This window comes from Schistosoma haematobium, chromosome 6, assembly GCF_000699445.3.
Source record: "Schistosoma haematobium chromosome 6, whole genome shotgun sequence".
Lineage (NCBI taxonomy): Eukaryota > Metazoa > Platyhelminthes > Trematoda > Strigeidida > Schistosomatidae > Schistosoma > Schistosoma haematobium.
In genome coordinates, this window is record NC_067201.1 from 22,555,054 (window position 1) to 22,571,708 (window position 16,655).

Here is a 16,655-nt window from a genome sequence, read left to right on the forward strand (position 1 = left end):
CAAATAGGACGAAACGCGTGTCCTGAATCCCATTGCTACCCACTATCCATTTTTGATTATTTAGAAATTAGTTTAATTACAATGTGTTCTGAACCCTGAACATTGTATGTCACATTAGGTCTAAGTTTATTTAGAAGAAGTTACTATGTAAAGATAGTTGGTTATGGAAAATTGTATTAACTAGAAAACAAAACTAATGTGGATCGAACACGCTAAGTCATCACTGGTTATAAATATTTTTGGAAAAAATATTGATTGCTTGGGTTATTTTCGGCTACGTGTTATCAATCCGTAATGACGAGAAAGCAGTTGTTTGACCTCCCACTAGCCCAATTATCGACTAGTTCATTAATTCTTCCAATAATACCGGTGACCTGTTTATCAGTCTACAAACAGACCAATGAACAACAGTCACAAGATCTTGACGTTTATTTGTGCTTCAGCTACTTCCAACACAGTGATCAATCAAAAGATGAAGATAGAAAATGGACAAGTGCTCTATTGTGTTTATTTCCATTATGACACAAAACTAATGTTTGAGATATCTGACCATATAGCAATACAGTGAGAAGATTACAATATGAACATAACTTAGATATAAGTGAAACAAAACAAGTGATGATTAAACAAATCACAATCCTTCGTATGATAGTTTAAAAGGGTATACTGAAACTATCCAAAAATGCCATTTGTGACTAGTCCTAAACAAATGTCTATTGTGCGTTATACTGTTTCTCTCAGGTCGTCAAGACCATCCCTCATGGAGTTTCCTTCTGATGCAACTCAAGAGCAAGCATTCTTCCACAATGAAGAGAGCCAGGATGTGATAATCATCTTTCTGTCATTAATAGAAATCGATATCATCTCTTCCGCTACCAGTTTTATTGATTTACATCCCCATAGTACTGTCCTACGTTTCTTGACTGATATCATTGGTAAGATATTTATTTAATCATAGAAATTAAAAGTTTCGTGTCTTTGATTTCTTTAGAATTAAAAACAAACCATTCATTCAATATTTCTTAGTTTTGGTCATGGTTGATATTCCTTTGTGGTATAGATTACTTTTAAAATTGAAAACATTTTCAATTGCAAATAAGGCTTAAAAAATTTCATTTTGAAGAAAATATCACTGGAAACTTATCATAATTGAGATTTAATTTGAAGAAAGTGTGTTGAGAATTTTTGAATAATCTCGTGAAATTAAAAGTTACATTTCTAAACCGTTGTTGCTACCTTGACATGCTGGTCTAGCTTGCATATTGTGATGAACCAATCAAGCAACACTGGCTGGAACAATCGTTTCTCAAGGTCCTACCATGCCAGACAGGTCGGTTGAAGAACAGTAAGACTAAAAGCAGCAAACCCAAGGTCTGAGGACGAAGTTGCACTGCAAACTGTACAGTGGTGTGACGGCAGTAAGTTGTTTCCTTCAGACAACCAGCATAACAACGATGCTGCCTTCCTACAAGGAGGGGTGGGGTTAGAAAAAGTCCACCCTAGAAATGCTCAACTTGCCTTATTCCACGGATATCCGTCTCCGGTGGTACGGTCTCAACAAGTACGAAGCTAACACTAAAACTACCCACAGAATGGTCGTGCATGACTGATTTTAAGCACTACAGTCACGATATCAGATCACTAAGACCACTTTTAATCCGATTCCGTTTTCAGGTACCTTCAGAAGAACCCTTCCACGGTATGGCCAACCGGGAAGTGATAACCGCCCTCATACCTCTAACACGACTCAAGACCATTTTATTCATAGTCAGCCTTTCTCTTCACTTCCTATAATTCCTCCTAAAACGACTGAAAAGTCACATTTAACGAATTTACTCCAGAAGTTTAAACGATATTTTGATAAGATATTATACAAAAGACTTCAAATGATAAATCTGCATATTTGAACTTGACGGAGTCTATTTCGATTTGAGTGATCATCCGATAAAAATACAATAAGACTTCAAATAGATCATATAGCTTAAAATTAAATACAGAAATTTGTACTGAATAGGTAAGTCACAATACATCATAATTATATTACATATTTACAAGCAACATACATCCAGGATTTAGATATTTCCATTATTTACATAATCTATAAACTGACTTACAGAAAGTAGTTTTTTTACAAGTGACTGATCAATAAGTAATAATCAGTGTTATGTTTGTCTAGTACCATGGAAATGAATGAATTCTATTAGTTAAGTTAGGTTACTTGATTTGTGGTATTATTTATTCGTCGAATTCTAACCTTAAGTATATCGAATGATTATCTGTGTTGACAAATCATATTCAGATAATCAGGTATTTATCTGGAGTTTATTTCGAGAAGATCACGATTATAATATTGTCAAATGATTAACTGAAATAATAATGATGAATTGATTAATTAGACGACCGTTGGAAACTTGGAAGCAACCGACGTCTGTTTCAGTTTTATATAGAACTATTTAGAAGCGCACATCTACGACCCTGTCACTGTAGGTCAAATCCACGAACTCCATGCTACGAAGCGCTGTGTTTGACCTCCAAGGATTAGTAGCCGCACACTATTTATGAGTCTTATACTGAAACGAATAGTTTTTTCATTGCTTCCCAGCTTTTTACGGTAAGTTTATAATGTAAAAAAACAAAACTCAACCATTTCCACAAAACGCTCATATTAAAATGGAATGGCTTTCGAAGATAAAAGCTTTACATTTTTTTCAGTTCATAATGAGAAGTAGCTGTGTACTGAGCAAATTTCACAAGCTATCCTCATATACCAATTTACCAGTGTCTACCTTCAATCTGTTATGTTCTAAGTTTTACCTATGAAATATAGTCTACGAAATTAGAAAATATGGTTAGATTGTATGTTTTTGAATGAAGGTGTCTTTGAAACATTGCTTGCATCATGTGGAACGACTGGGTAGACAATGTTTGAATCAAACACATGATACTAGGTAAAGATGTGAATCTTTATTTTATGAGTTCGTTTAAACGTCTACTATATATGCTTAATCACTACCTATCATGACAAGCCTAATAGGTTAGAAGAACGTTGGGGTTGTTAAACGAAGACGACACTAATCCGTAAAATTATCAACTGTTGAGCTAGACGATTCTGGTAAATATACACTACTTGGTTGTGGCCCATTAAACTATCAAACCCAATAGTTCGCTCAAAATGGTCCATAATGTTACAGTTACATTTGTCCCTTTTCCACTATACTTTCGTGCATACCTTTACCCCATGTCTTTTCAAATGAATGAGGTATGACGACTTGGACTAAGGTACATCTGTGGGAAGCTCTAAGTTGATGATGTCTGTGTATCTATCTTCTGAGTAACACTTCGTCAATGAAATGCATTGTCATATTTTATTAAGAGATTACTTGAATTTTATTTTATAAATGGAATAGAATTTTTTAAAAAAATTTGGCAAAACAATACATGATATAATAGACTTACACATAGGACAACGTTCTGGTGAAATTAATCGTAGACAAAATACATTTGTTATAGGAATACTTTGTAAATAAGATGCTACATGATAATGACGTCGACCATTAAATGAAATATCATCAATTTTTTCAATTTGATCACCAGGTTGTATTAAATCATGACATGCTTTAGATACTTTATCCATAAAACCTCCAGGTTTAATACGTTTTATAATGACTACACCACAACCATTATCTGTTAATGTTAAACCAAATGATTCACTTGTTTTACGTATTTTAATCTCTTTTGGTTGTCCTTTAATATGTGCAAATAAAAAATCATTTAAACCAATTTCATAACTTAATAATTTATCCATATCTAATTTATGTGTATTACGTGTGCAATACATGATCTAAAATAGTAAGAATAGATAAAAGAAGAGATAAAGAAATGGGGGGGGGAAACAATGAATACATAGGTCATATTGGTGTGGTTAATTAAAATTTACATTATTGTCTGTATTGAAATGTAACTCAGTTACTTTGAGTTTATGCTTAAAATCATACTGTTTATATATACGAGTTGGTGGTATAACCTGGTCACTGAAAGTAAAGAAGGTGAAATAGATTTTTGAATCTGTGACCTGTTTAGTTGGAAGCATATTCCTTACAACTTCACATCATTTTTATTGTTGATGAAGAGATAAAAGGAAGAGCGATATGATTAAATAAGTAATCTATCAGTAGACAAATGAACTGATCTATTTAATAAGAAAGTCACTGGTTACAAAACATGTAACTGGTTGAGGATCAGTTTGAGTCGTTGATTATTCATTTTCATAATACTCAACCGAAGTTATACATTGCTGATATTAAGGAATGTATTCGATTATTCTCTGTTAGGATAGGTGAATCATGCAAGGACCACTATGATAATACCGTTCGTTATACGTTTTAGTAAATTTCGATTATCTCTTGTATTGTAATCTTTTATGCTGACTAAATATGTTGTAGTGAACGAGAATGCGGGTGGCAGAGAAAACCAACTCATTGTTTTGTACAGGTTACTTTGATAAAATACGAAAACTATACATTGAACATATTATTTACACATCATCTTTCAATTTTGCTGTACATGCTTCATTATTCTTTCAATCCTTTTGTTATCACAATTGCTCTTTACATCCTTTCCTGTCCTCTTCAATCCAATCTTCTGTTGAAAGGCATTCTACTTCCAACTAATGCTACATACTACTTATATCTGTCAGCATAAGTAGCATACACCACAGTTTAATTAGTGAGTCCTGAACAGGAAGAAATATGATGTCTGGATTTTATTATATTGCTACAATCCAAGTTTATTTAAACTTCACCACAGAGTTTCTCAGAATTCCTCTATTTCAAATTAAAGTAAAATCATGTTGAATTGATAATGTTTGCTTAATACAAAAACCAGACCTGTTAGATGATAACTTACCAAATACCTAAGAATAAAGTCGCTGAAAGAAGTCAGTCAGTCGACTACAACCTAAGATCAGGCACATATATGCATCGGTCTAAGTTGCCACACAAAATTAGCACAACAAGATGAACATCAATTTCATAGAAGGAGTTGATTCGATGAAATTAATGTATAAAAGAAAGATTGTGTGTAATAAAGGAAGAAGAAATTAGAAAAAAAGGTGGAAAGCAATATTAATCTCACGATTTACGGGAACACAAAGAGTGTATACATCTACACCATCGTGATCGATTCTGAGCAATGTCACTCAGTCTCCAACCATTGGTTACGATAGTCACACGGACCCCTACCAAGTAGTGTGCGTCTAGCAACATGACTCAGATTAGAAGTTAGTAACTTCATTTTGACTGATGCGACTTGTTTGTTTGGCCTCCGTTAACTTTCTTCCAACCATCTCCAACACCAGATAGCATTGTGCGTCGTGGTAATCGGTGTTCAGGCATGAGCAACACGCGACCCAACCATCTCAGTCGATGATTATTCACTACACTATCAACTGATTCGCCAGCATTCCCTAATACCCTGCGTCTAACCTCGCTGAAAGAAAGGTACACACGGTAAAATATTAAGATGTATAGAATAAGGAAAGCTTTTATAAGGGTATGTCGTGATCCACGTTATAGATAGTTTCATGAATGAATGAATTAGTTATTATTGGCATACCGGTTCCTTTTCTTGATGCCTAAATTTTATTTCCATTCAAAAATGTTAACACATGTTAACACAAAGAAGTTTATGAAAACTGTGGAATCTTTATAGTTTAAATAATAAACTGAACCGCCATTGAAAACCCGAAAGTAATGATTGGTCGTTTCATCCTAGTAGGATACTCCTCAACATTGTGTCTCTACCTGTGATATCAGTAACTTATATCCACATAAGTAGTATATAATGATAGTCAGGAATAGAATTTATTTCAGTAGAAGATCGAGAAGGAATGAACGAGAACGAAAAGCAATTAGTGTCAAAATGCAGGGACAATGAAGTCTGAGACGATGGATTGATATTTTGCAAATTAAGTAGTTACTGTATTGTTCTCAGATTTTAATGAGATATTCTATAATTTCGTTTTCAAATACATTCGATTATTCCCTACTCGTATTCTTTGTTCAATACATTACCTATTTTCAATTCATCTCAGTACTCATCGACAGAGTTGAACATGAGAAACAACGTTTAGGTTAATTCAATTGATTGTTAGTTTTTCAAATTTTACACTTGATCTTTATCTTGCCTAATTAGGTGATAACTTTTCTTTTTGTTTTTGATTGAGATCATGAACCAGTTGATGTTAGATCACCGTTGGAAACCTGGAAACCCTGAACGGCCGTTACTTCCTATTGTGGGATTCCTCAACAGTGCGCATCCACGATCCCGTTCGCGGGATTCAAACCCAGGGCCTTCAGTCTCGCGCGCGAACACTTAACCTACTGGACCACTGAGCCGGCATATAATGGTGTTAGTGTCTAACATCAACCAATCCACAAAATTGCACTACCATCTCTCATCGTACCGAGGTAGATACCTGTCTTTACCCGACACGGACTGGTTTCATTGGTCACGGCTTTTCAACAGAACTCCAAGAATTTTCTCACTAAGCTAGTCACTAGTGAGCACAAGTTAATTACCAATATAGGAGTTGTGGAGATTATTAAGTTTTTGAATGAGATCATGAATCTTTTTGTATCTACATCATAGAATTATAATTAGAAATTGAACTCAATTCTATTAATACATGTATGTGAATAGGTTATAATGAAATTGAGAATGATTATTTCATTTCATTGTACAACTCATCAGTTGATTAGAATTGAATCTTAAACTAATTAGATCACTATGACAACCATTGATTCATTGAGTTTTTTTTCTTCCTAAACTATATAGAGATGAAAAAAAAGATCTTTCTTATCAATGGAACTTTTGTTATTACTGACTTCATAAATTCACTATTAATTTACATAATTTATTCATTAAAGTGAAAACAAAAATTGTAAACCAAAAACTTTTTCTTGATTTTAATTTATTACTTATATGTATACTGAAACTATAATGAATGATTCATATTGAATTTTAAACAGAATGAAAATGTATATAGATGATTATAAAATGGAATTAAGTTAACAACAAGGAAGCATTGGACAGCTAACCTATCAATAATATTGATTATTTAGATATAAACAATCACCGTTTGTAAATCTTCATCGACTAAGATGATTGGGTCATGTATTATGTATGCCTGAACACCGATTATCACGACGCACAATGCTATCTGGTGTTGGAGATGGTTGGAAGAAAGTTAACGGAGGCCAAACAAACAAGTCGCATCAGTCAAAATGAAGTTACTAACTTCTAATCTGAGTCATGTTGCTAGATGCACACTACTTGGTAGGGGTCCGTGTGACTATCGTAACCAATGGTTGGAGACTGAGTGACATTGCTCAGAATCGATCACGATGGTGTAGATGTATACACTCTTTGTGTTCCCGTAAATCGTGAGATTAATATTGCTTCATATCTTTCCTTCTAATTTTCTCTTCCTTTATTACACACAATCTTTCTTTTATACATTACTTTCATCGAATCAACTCCTTCTATGAAATTGATGTTCATCTTGTTGTGCTAATTTTGTGTGGCAACTTAGACCGATGCATATATGTGCCTGATCCTACGGTGTAGCTGACTGACTGGCTAGCCGATTTACCGGTGGTTTACGACAGGGTCCTTGGGTCTCGTGGAAAGGGCTTAACTCTAAATCTATTCCATTGGTATCTACTAGTTTATATTTTAAAGTTCAGCAGGTTTATGATATATTGCAACCATCATCATTTGATACTATGCAGTGAATGCTTTCTTCATGTCAGTTTTGAGATTTCTAGCAGCTTAAACTGACAACCCAGCTTGGGATCAAACCATGGACTTTCTGATTTCACAAAGAACGCCTTAATATTACAACCAATCTGTCGACATCCGGTTGTGCAGTTTCAACTTCATTTAGTTTACAAGGTAACAACCTTCTAATCCACCTCGTAGAAAAATGTTTTTCTTCACTCTCAACATATCTCATCTCAATTAAGCACTGAAACTTTTGAAATACTTTGAAGTACATCACCACTGAGTTGGTCATCATAGTTTCATTGAAGGTATTTCGTGAACATTGACTTAACTTGTAGGTTTACAAATTGTACGAGACAGGAAACTGTATAGATGGCAGTTTACACACACATGTTACAATAATAAACTATAATTGTTTGCTTTTGTTACAAGTGTTCCATTCTTACCGACATCACATGGTATCCATTTTGTACATGCAACCTTTGTTCTAGGTCACTCTGTTTATATATATGTATATAGATTATTTTATAACCAAGTGGTTCTATCACAATAATAACGAAAGATGAAAATAACGAGCAAATGAATTATAAACAGATCGATATAATTAAGTGGAAACGATCATGAAAATGATCCATCATTAATATTCTGTTTCAGAAATGTAATATGTAAACTGTTTTTTTAATGGAATATTAGAACTCTATGCTCAAGAGTAGATGAAGTGTAAATAAATTTACACTATTGTGAACGATTCTGATCAATGTTTAAAAAATGTCTCCAGTCACTGATTGCAGTTATTATATGGATTTTAACAAGATGATTTGCTTCTGTCAATGTAGATCAAATCAAAAGTAAATGATCACATGAACTAATTCCATATCTTGGTTTGGTTGCATATAGATTTTGACCGACCTACTTCTGAGTAAACAATCATTGCCCATTAAAATAGGCGAGAGTTGTATATCGATGGAGTTTTGTTCTCTGGGCTGGATGGACGAGCAATATGTTGATAGAATAGGGGCTGTATGTATAAGTACATCAACGAAATAGACAATTGGTTTATAATGGGATAGGTTGCATGATAATAAATTTGTAGTACATCTACTTCTCAATGTGTAATACTTGTGCGATATATTTTCATTCATCTAGCGAGTAGATGCCCCCAGATGTCCTGGTACGGCCAAAGGTGGTGAGAGTCCGCTTTCCCTTTCCAAATGCTCTCACATGATCACGCGTATACAACAACCATCACAACCAGTGGTGCATATGGGCTCCAGGATCCTAAGGGAACAAATGGTGTATTAACCTATTGTTGATGACCAGCTACCATGAGACTACATCTCCTGACGTTGCTCCATTGCCTTGTGGATCAGACCTTTAGGTTAAAAACTCTAGGCGTTTCCCCCTAAGAAAATCACCTGCATCGGTTTGGGCATCTGGACAATATCACAGTCCACACACAAATCAAGTGACTTGTTTGGTGCATATGTATTTGGTGCCTCCTTGTACCAATATTCATGTGTTCATATAAATAGGAGGATGTCTTTTGCTTAGGTCTTCATTTCAAGGTCTAATTTCCATCCGACCTGTTCTTCTCACACAAAACGTGGAGATGAGCTACATATACTTAATTTATATAATTAATATATATAATTACGCTAATAATATCTAGAAATAAGAAAAGGCATCGAAGAAACTTCAGTCACACACATTCATCGTCTATGATATTGACAGGTAATAAAATTAATCTGCCATCATGGTATGAATCATGTAAAATCAAATAATAATCTAAATCACGTCACAAAAGAAAAACGTTATCTCAATATTAAAGAGGAAGAATTTATTTGCAAAATCTCAGCGAAAGAATTTGAAGCAAATCTAACGTTTCTCCTGGCAATCTGATCCAAGCTTTATCAAGGAAATATAGAATATGTATGGGTTGTAACAGAAGGGAATCGCCTACTATTTAATATATTGTTGCATCTCATAAAATATCGTTAAAATATCCCTTTTGACGACAGCCTCTAAGTAACAACCAAGAGAATATAGATCTAAACAAACTTCACGGTCGCCAAAAATTGGTCGTTTTTGAGGATAAAAGTCGTTGTTGAAGAAAAATGTTTACTAATAAAGTGCAAATCATGTTCAAACATATTATAGTTAGACAGAAAATTACCAAATTTAAACCTCAACATTATTATTGAATCCTACTAATATCTAATTTTTCTACAAACATATCATCAGTGTGTCATTGCTCAAAAGCAATAACCAATGTTGTATCAAAAGAGAATAAGAAGGGTTTGAGGTAGGTGAAAGTTGCATCTTATGCCTGCAATATACTTGCTTGGACAGATCACTTCTACTCATATTGAATTTCTTGGCTCAATCACCGACTAAATGAGTCGGTTTGCATTAATACAATGACGAGAGAAGCCATCATGATGTTCAAGAATATATCTTGTAAAGCTATAAAGAATGGTTTGATAGAACACGACAAAACTGGACCAAGATAATATAAATATGCTACTCATTTTTATGTCATCACAAACATAACTAAATACTGAACTAGATTTAGGATTGAAAGAACTTGTTACATGGTACCAACCACAGATTTGAGATGATGTCATGAAAATCTTATTTAGAAAATGTATTTTATTAGAAAGCAAGTCAAATATATGGTGCTTGATTCAGTCTATTAGAAAAATGTTAAATTGTCACAGAAACTGTTCGTTCACAAACTAAGCGACTGTGAAATTACTTAACTAAAAGACGGGCGATATAAAGTAAAACCTTTAGGTGATACTCTTTCAATAAAAACACAAATAGTGATTTAACACACCTTGTATTGTGAGGAGGAGGTATTGTTGATGATGTTCATTTGTGAAAAACACCCCACTACTGCGAAATCTACGAACATGCGATAACAATGCTTCACCCCCGAACCTTACATCTACAATTTGCTTTCTCACTACCATCCAGTTGATCTCCCTGGTGGGGAAGGAATTTGGGCGATAAGTGTTTCAGTAAACATACCTTTGCTGCGTAGTCACTATTTAAAAAACCCAACCATCATAGCGAGGCAGAAGGTATTGTTGGGTTTGAATAGAAATTCAAAATATTTACCACATAGCAGTAAATAAATTTGCGATCAAAGGGAGAGAACAGTGAATGCATTTATGAAGTTGCAAACGATTTTGGCCCATTTCACCCCAAGTTTCAAACCGTCCATTGCGATTGTAGGGCCAGTGAAATGTCACTGAGCCCTAGCCAAATCATCCGGCAGTTGGATCACTGAATGTCGAACAGATCGTCGCTCCCTGCCAAGGTCATGTACAAAAAACGCGCATTAGTTAATGGTATGCCATGGACTGGCCCATGCGGCAGTGGTCTTACTTTCGCTTGTATCTAATTTAACTAATATATTTCTGTAATAACGTCCTTTGTGTTGTACAGTCTTCAAAGCATCTATAGTACCTTGTTACGTCAATGGGGGTAGTCCACGTAAGGTGCTGACCACGAGGTGTGACTTCGACGTTAGTTGGTTCGTCACACTATTCACGTCTAACTCGAGTAGGCCTCCAATCATTTCGACATAGATCATCTACGTTGGTGATCTACACGATAATCACTCGGATCGTAATGTGGCAGTCTGTATTTAATAAAATGGCTGAGTTTAACGAGTACTAACTCTATGGATTGATAGTGGTGGTTAAGAATGTGGATTGCTACCCAGTATCAACCATTCGACATCAATATTGCTCATTAGGCGGTCCCAACATAAAGAAATGCTTCGAAACAGTCCATGATCACTCACAGGTAACCTACAAATGAGCTTTATTTTGAAAGGATAATATTAGCAAGAGTGGGTCAGAGTACTTTTTTCAGAGAGCTTTTCCTGACACAACAGCTACATTCATTCACACCAGAAATACAAGATTATCACACTCAAGCCACAACTTTAGGATGATAACGATTAAAATAGCTAACACGTAAAAGAATGTTGGGTTTTCGTGGAGAAAAAATTAACTCATTGAACCAATAAACATAAATTTCATTAAGTTATTCTTGAAGCTAAGATTACAATCGTAACAAGATGTAACAAGATTTTTAGTGACAAACGTCTCAAAAACAATGAAATTCTTGTAAGTCAACAGACTTATGGCAAAAATGTATGATTCGGCATAAGAAACAAGTTTACATTTCAGTGATAATGTGTATAAGTGACGCAAAAGTAGTCAAATATGAAGGTGATGAGAATATGATTACAAAAAGTTTGTATCTTTGCATAACTTCAATAACTTATAACCTCTAGCTGGCCTCATTATTTCAATCGTCTTCGTCTATTTGAATACAGACGTTATCAAGCCAAATACTTCACAACTGTTGTTATTCATGACTAGTCGAGGATGAAAGAGAGGGTGAGATAAAAAACAGCATTTATCGATCAAAACACAAATGCTTCTTTTTCGTGCGCATTTACCCACCTTAAAATATGCTTGCATGTCGTTTCCAAAAAGATATTAACATCGGCTACATTCAAATTCATGCTATCACTTCACATTCACATGAAAATATGACACAGTCTCTCATATGATAGTTACAAGATACATCATTTGACGTATTATTATTAGATATGCTTGAATAATCGGAAAAGGGATATTCTAAGGCATTTGTATGATGAAACCATACATATCGAGAAGGAAAGCAGCTCATAACCATTTAAAAACGACAAAAAGCAATCATAAACGGAAACATATACAGTTGAAATAATTCAACTCTACCTGAGATGGATTTATATCAAAACACTCCGATATTTTCGTGTGGAGCTGGCGGACTGTTTTAAAACCATGTATAATTCCGGTAGGGCTTCCATGAGCAAGTTGACAGAAAAAATGGTAATCTGGAAGTGGTTCGCATTCTGGTATTTTTTGGTTAAATGTATTGGAACAATTAGGATCATTCCTTTCAGAATATCTGACTCCACTCGACATCATGTTCCGAAGAACAAAATGCCGCGTAAACACAAACAAACTGGTTATGTCCAATAGTGAAAAATCAATAAACTCGTGACGAGCTCAAGTACGTCAAATAGTTCCTTTATGCTGAAGTCTCAAAGTTTTCTAAAGAAACGCTGTACGCTTTGAAGTAAACTAACTCATTCATTATCCATTTTGAGTAAATCTATTTTTAGTAATATCTGTTTGAGTGTCATCCCGTACTTTTGACATATTGTCCAGTTCCAAATGGTCCTGTGAATATGTTGGACTATGAACAGAATCCACACTTTAAGAAAGTTCAGGAAAAGGAGAAGCTCACATCATGGTGTCTATAGGCATGAGAGTTTCCTGAGAATATTACAGCCAAATACTCTGTCAAATTCTTGAAAAGTCCGTTCGAACGCAACTGCTTACATTCGCCTAGACGTACCACGTGCCGATAATCGTCCTGATAGTGGTGATTTATTTAGTGCGTTCCGCTAGACACATCCTGTTTGACTACGCCTTTTTATCGAGGATGAAATAAAATAAAACAAGTCAGTCATTTGATTTGAACATTTGTGGAGTCGATATTTAGAACAAGTGGTGAGCGTCGAACTCGTATACGGATGGTATTTTACAGTAGATCTAGTCCTTTGTCGAGAAGAGCTTGTAGCGATTCACTTTTGTCACGAGAACACGACTGGATTAATGAGAATAATTATTATTATAACCAACTGTACCAGTTTTAATGTGCTTTTGTTTAACTCTGCTAATTACAGCCATTTTGTGCTTCCATTACCTTCCATCATGGTTCCGCGGTTTTTGGCTTTGTTCTCACGTACTCCATTCTCCTGTTTTCGCTTGTACCATTTCTTGGCACGATCTTGGTATTCGATCGATACCACGAAATCGCCAACGAAATAAATCTGGTTACGTCAAACCTACGCCTTCTGATTTGTTTGGTACGCGTTTCCTTGTAGTGGCGTTCATAGTCAATCTCGACTCGATACCACGCTACAAGCTTCTAAGAGATCTTCACGAAGCAATCAATCACAGCTTCTGTTTTGCTCTAACATTTCCGTAATATTTGAGATGGGCACTAACCACTGCTTGAATTAGCAAGTCAACGGTTGATCTTTTTTCTATATTTGGTGTTTACAAACAATCATTTCGGCTGCCCGATTGGAAATTAAGCCAACTGACATTGCAGATACCGTTCAGCTTCTAGGATTGTATTTATGTATCCGTTTCAAAGAGAATTGTATAGTTCTATCTTTTACGTTGTGTCAGGTTTATTGGGAATGTTTCAACATTTTTCCTCTTGTAGTATTGGTACTGTTCAGGGTATATATGGTTGAATTACTTAGTTGTGTAACGCTTCGCAGTGAGTCATTGCCCCTCCCAGGTGCGTATTAAAGTAAGTTTCCAAGTTTCAGTTGATTCTGTAGAGTAGTTTTTTATTGTGTTTGCCTAGAGCATCAGTTTATTAGACCATATCAGTAATGAACTTGACCTCATGGTCACTCTATTTTATGAGTGTAAAGAACTCATCACTATGCGTGAAAACTCAATCCAAGGCAGATAAGAAGCTTTGCAGTTCACTTCCAAAAGAAGTTTCTTATTTGTCGAAATAAAGCAATGGTGATCGTAGTTCTTAACAATTTGCAATTATATGATGATTTTGATGACCTTACTTCTAAGACTTCCCAGTTTACCTTACATAAACCTCAATATTAATTAAATAATATTCAATATAATGACTGGCTCACCGGTATTACAATGTGCATAGAATCTCTTGGTTTGAATTCATTTCAACTAAGGCGTGTGAATTAGCACTGTCTGATATTATCATTACCTCACTACAAGATATTTGTATTGTTAAATTTTATTTGTGTTCTTCCTTGCTAGTCCTTCCGCGTTGTTTAAAATGACCTTAAAAGCTTCAGAAATTTGTGATGTGTCCCACCGTGTTAGTATACACGCAGTAATGCAAGTGGCTTGGAGCAAAGAACTACTTGTCGCATACGTTTGTCTTTTTATTTCCATTAAACCCTTCATTAAACGAATGTCTACATCTTTAAAAATGACTAATTTTGCGAACATCAACGTACGCTGTTGGTCATCAAGAAATAAAATATCTTTTTGTTGTGTTTGCCTGATGTGAATTCTTTTTCATCAACTATCAGCCTGTGTTGTGTAGTTTTTGACTTTCATATGCCCTATTAATGGGTAAAGTGACGTGATTGTTAACACATTTTGATAATCTTGATAAAATACTATACTTCTCCTGGCTTTTGTGTCGTATACGTAATGGAATCTGTACTCATTATACATCTTTGCGTGCATCGATTGTGTGTATATGTTGCTTGTCATTGAAGTATGTAATAACTTATCAAATTTACATCTATTTACGCCATTCTCTGTTTCATTCTACTGACCGTGGCGGTTGAACGAAGAGTAACATTTTGGTTTGTATATTTTAGACTTGTGTAACCTTAAATTTTTGTTGAACGTTTATTCGTCCTACTGACGCCAAGTATAAAAAAGAAAAATTTTTGACTAATCTAACTCCATACGCTTAGATTGTTCGAAACGTACGCCAAGTAATATTTTTCATTGATTATCTGCTCTCCTCGCTATTCGTTATACGTACATATTAGAGTACATTCTCTGTTTTTTATGTATACGTTGCGACTTGCTGTTACTTATAATTTTATCTTATTTCAGTCCTAGGTCTGAGTCACTACACATTCTAAACCTTGCTTTTGTGTACGTCAGAATTAAGACTTTTACTAGACGGCTACTTAATTCTGAAGCCCAATACCTAATTTATTGCCTTAATCGTTAGTATCCTTAATTCACATAGGAGGTAGTTTGTCCTCTTACTTACAGTATATGACCTAATTTCATTCGTCTTCGCTCTCCTTGATCAAGTTTTCACGATGTCATATACTTTGTTAGGCGAGGTAAATGAAGTGATATTAATGCTGTTTCCTATTGTAACTCATTTTCAAGTCAGTCTCATTACAACATTTTATTTAGAAATTTATTGTCGTGGTTGAAAATTTCACATTTTTTATGCTTTTATGGTTCACTTCAGTAGCCAGACTATAATTTATGAATGATATTTTAGCAGCACTGAAGTTACTCAGTGAAACTTTATTCACTTTCCAAAGTAAAAATATGTATATAAACCAGTATGAGCAGTTATAATTAAGACTGGAGTTACGTTCTTCATCATGAACACTTTAAATTTTATTGTCTGTTAGCGCCCTTGGGACTTCCTATTTACATCTAAGACTATCCACGTTTGTTACCATTGAATAAAGCACTGTACGAATCTCAAATCGGCATATATAAAGAATGAATACATTAATCTGATAGGTTGAAGCGAAATTCTCGATGAAAAGTATATTCCTGTACACAACATTCACACATGAGATAAAAATAAAAATGTTAAGTGTTGCAGTCAGTCAGAGTTTACGAGAAACCGTCAGACTTAGAAGAAATCCATTGGATTTTTTTGTAACCGTTTGGTTTAAATCATCGGTAGATGTCACTGCTGTTTCCACAACTGTTTGTACATCTTTATGAGCAACATCTGAGCCAGACTCGTCTTTAAATGTACCTAAATGTGACCACAGTTGTTGCTGGGATCTACTTTCGGCATTTTTGGGTTTTTACCTATTCCAACCTCACCCCTTCTTGTAAGAAAGAATCATATCTGTTATGATGGTTGTCTAAAGGAAACACCTTATTGCCGACACACTGATGTACAGTCAGCAGTGCGACTTCACATTTGGACCTTGGGTTTGCTGCTCCCAGTCTTACCGTTCTTCAGCTGACCTCTCTGGCATGATAGAACTTCGAGGAACGATTGTTCCAGCCAGTATAGCT

The 16,655-nt window shown here is 34.9% G+C and overlaps 1 protein-coding gene across 2 annotated transcripts in view; it reads right to left on the reverse strand.

Moving 5' to 3' along the window:
• The window catches only part of GIPC3_1 (PDZ domain-containing protein gipc3), a 31,848-nt gene extending 18,843 nt beyond the window's left edge, over window positions 1-13,005 (reverse strand). The window contains exons 1-2 of one of the 2 annotated variants that reach the window (XM_051217147.1): window positions 12,561-13,005; window positions 3,457-3,841 (exon numbers count right to left, since the gene is read on the reverse strand). In XM_051217147.1, the coding sequence (XP_051065786.1) occupies window positions 3,457-3,841; window positions 12,561-12,773 (598 nt within the window). In that variant the 5' untranslated portion in view covers window positions 12,774-13,005. Of the gene's footprint in view, window positions 1-3,456; window positions 3,842-10,618; window positions 11,164-12,560 lie in introns of those variants that run through there. The other variant, XM_051217148.1, reaches the window with a different exon arrangement.
• Window positions 13,006-16,655: the final 3,650 nt, after the last annotated feature.